This window comes from Nicotiana sylvestris, chromosome 5 (genome assembly GCF_000393655.2).
Source record: "Nicotiana sylvestris chromosome 5, ASM39365v2, whole genome shotgun sequence".
Lineage (NCBI taxonomy): Eukaryota > Viridiplantae > Streptophyta > Magnoliopsida > Solanales > Solanaceae > Nicotiana > Nicotiana sylvestris.
In genome coordinates this window covers 126,321,174-126,323,462 of record NC_091061.1, presented here as the reverse complement: position 1 = coordinate 126,323,462, position 2,289 = coordinate 126,321,174, and the positions used below count along the sequence as shown (strand labels likewise).

Sequence of the window (2,289 nt, the reverse complement as noted above, 5' to 3'; positions counted from 1 at the left end):
CATAATGTCTTTGACTATGTCGGTGAAAATGGCTAACATACACCGCTGGAATGTGGCAGGTGCATTGCAAAATCCAAAGGGCATCCTCCGAAAGGCAAAGATGCCATACGAACATGTGAAGGACGTTTTCTCTCTATCTTCCGAGGATATTAAGATCTGATTGTACCCCGAGTATCCGTCCAAGAAACAAAAATGGGATCGCCCGGCTAACCTATCCAACATATGGTCAATGTAGGGCAAGGGAAAATGGTCTTTTCGGGTGGCTGCGTTTAATTTCCTATAATCCATGCAAATCTGCCGCCCTGTGACTGTACGAGTTGAGATCAACTCGTTTTTCTCATTTTGTACAACTGTCATTCCATCCTTTTTCGGTACACATTGGACGGGGCTTACCTAATTGCTGTCAGAGATGGGAAAGATGATGCCCGCGTCCAGCCACTTGATTACCTCCTTTTTCCCTTCCTCTTTCATATTCGGGTTCAACCTTCGTTGATGTTCCCTGGAAGGTTTGTGCCCTTCTTCCAGATAAATGTTGTGCCTACAGAAGGCCATGATGATACCCTTTATGTCTGCCATGGTCCAACCAATGACAGTTTTGCATTCCTGCAACACCTGCAGTAATTGTTCTACTTGCATAGCTAGCAAACCAGATGATATAATAACAGGCAAAGTAGAATTGGGACCCAAGAAAAATACCTGAGGTGGGCTGGAAGCAGTTTTAGCTCCAGATGTGGTGGTTCCTCTATTGATGGTTTTGCATGTGGTGTAGCTCTCTCTTCTAAATAAAGGGGCTCGAACTGAGGTTCCCTCTTCCAGAATCCTTGGCCTTTGAGTGCCATGACCCACTCTGCCAACCCTTCACCATTCATCTCCTCTAAATTTGTCAAGCAAGCTCCCATGGATCTTTGGCGTTCAGGGTCTCATCATCTTCATGCAGGATCACATCCACAACATCCACTAGTGAGTAATTTGCATATTCACTGGGTCTCCTCATGGATTGTTGAACGTTGAATATTACTTTTTTATCGTTCAACCTCATTTTTAATTCCCCAGTTTCACAATCAATCAATGCTCTCCCAGTGGCTAAGAATGGCCTCCCCATAATGATGGGTATCTCCCCATCTACCTGGCAGTCCAGAATAACGAAGTTTGTAGGGAATACAAACTTTCCCACTTGTACCAGCACATCATCAAGAATCCTCGTTGGTCTTTTAACCGTGCGGTAAGCCAGTTGCAACAGCATCGAAGTCGGTCTATCTCTGCCAATGCCCAGTTTTGTATATATTGCCAAAGGCATCAAGTTTATGCTGGCTCCTAAGTCACACAATGCTTTTGCAAAAGCATAACTCCCAATAGTGCACAAAATATTAAAGCTACCTGGATCAGACATCTTTTGAGCCATGGGTCTTGTTACTACCGCGCTGCATGTCTGTGTCAGAGTTACTGTGGAAAGGTCCTGAAAGTCAAATTTCCGTGACATCAGGTTCTTCATCATCTTTGCATAGCCTGACATTTCCCTCAAAGCATTCATCAGAGAGATATTCAATTGAATAAGCATCTCCATGAATTTCCTATATTGATCTTCTTTCTTTTGTTTTGCTAGTCTCTGAGGGAATGGTGCAGGCATCACTCTTTGTCCACTGCTTGCAGGATGTTCTTTGTTGGAATTTTGTGGCACAAGAGGTACCACATGTTCTGCAACTTGTTCACTTTATTTAGCCTTACCCTTATCAACCTAAGCCTGTTCAACCACCACTTCAGTGAGTTCTGCTGATCCATCTATCTCTAATGGAACTAGAGTGGCTGGTGTAGTCTCTCTTCTGGATTGAGCAACTTCTTGCTCCTTGTCTAAATCTCTCCCATTCCGGAGACTTGCTACCATCAGTTGATTCGAGTTTTGCTCCTTGGGGTTAATGCTCGTGTCGGCTGGCAATATTCCTTGGGGGTGGTTATTTAAGGCCATGGACAACTGCCCTAGTTGAGTTTCAATACCCTTAATTGCTGAGTCATGCACTGCCAACTTTTCTTGCATCTTACCATTTGTTCTAATGAGTTGTTGTAGCATACCCCTAATTTCTACCATGTTGTTGTCCTGTTGCTGATGAGGTGGCTGATATGTCAACTATTGCTGGTGCTACTGTTGATAGCCCTGTTGTCTCTGATATGGCACCATTTGGCCTTGCGGCCGCATACCTCCAAGTTGTGTCATGTTTGGTTTGTACTGCTGGTTGGATGTTGGTCCCCATTGTTGTCCTCCTTGCCTTTGACCCTCAAAATTGTTGACATAGT

At 44.3% G+C, this 2,289-nt stretch overlaps 1 protein-coding gene across 1 annotated transcript; it reads right to left on the bottom strand.

Moving 5' to 3' along the window:
- Positions 1 to 883: 883 nt before the first annotated feature.
- Positions 884 to 1,627, bottom strand: LOC104215722 (uncharacterized). Its single transcript, XM_009765584.1, has one exon. The coding sequence runs from the start codon at positions 1,625 to 1,627 to the stop codon at positions 884 to 886; it is 744 nt and encodes a 247-aa protein (XP_009763886.1).
- Positions 1,628 to 2,289: the final 662 nt, after the last annotated feature.

Coding starts and splice junctions, on each gene's coding strand:
- LOC104215722 (XM_009765584.1), bottom strand. CDS start 1,627: ATGCCTGCACCATTCCCTCAGAGACTAGCAAAACAAAAGAAAGAAGAT.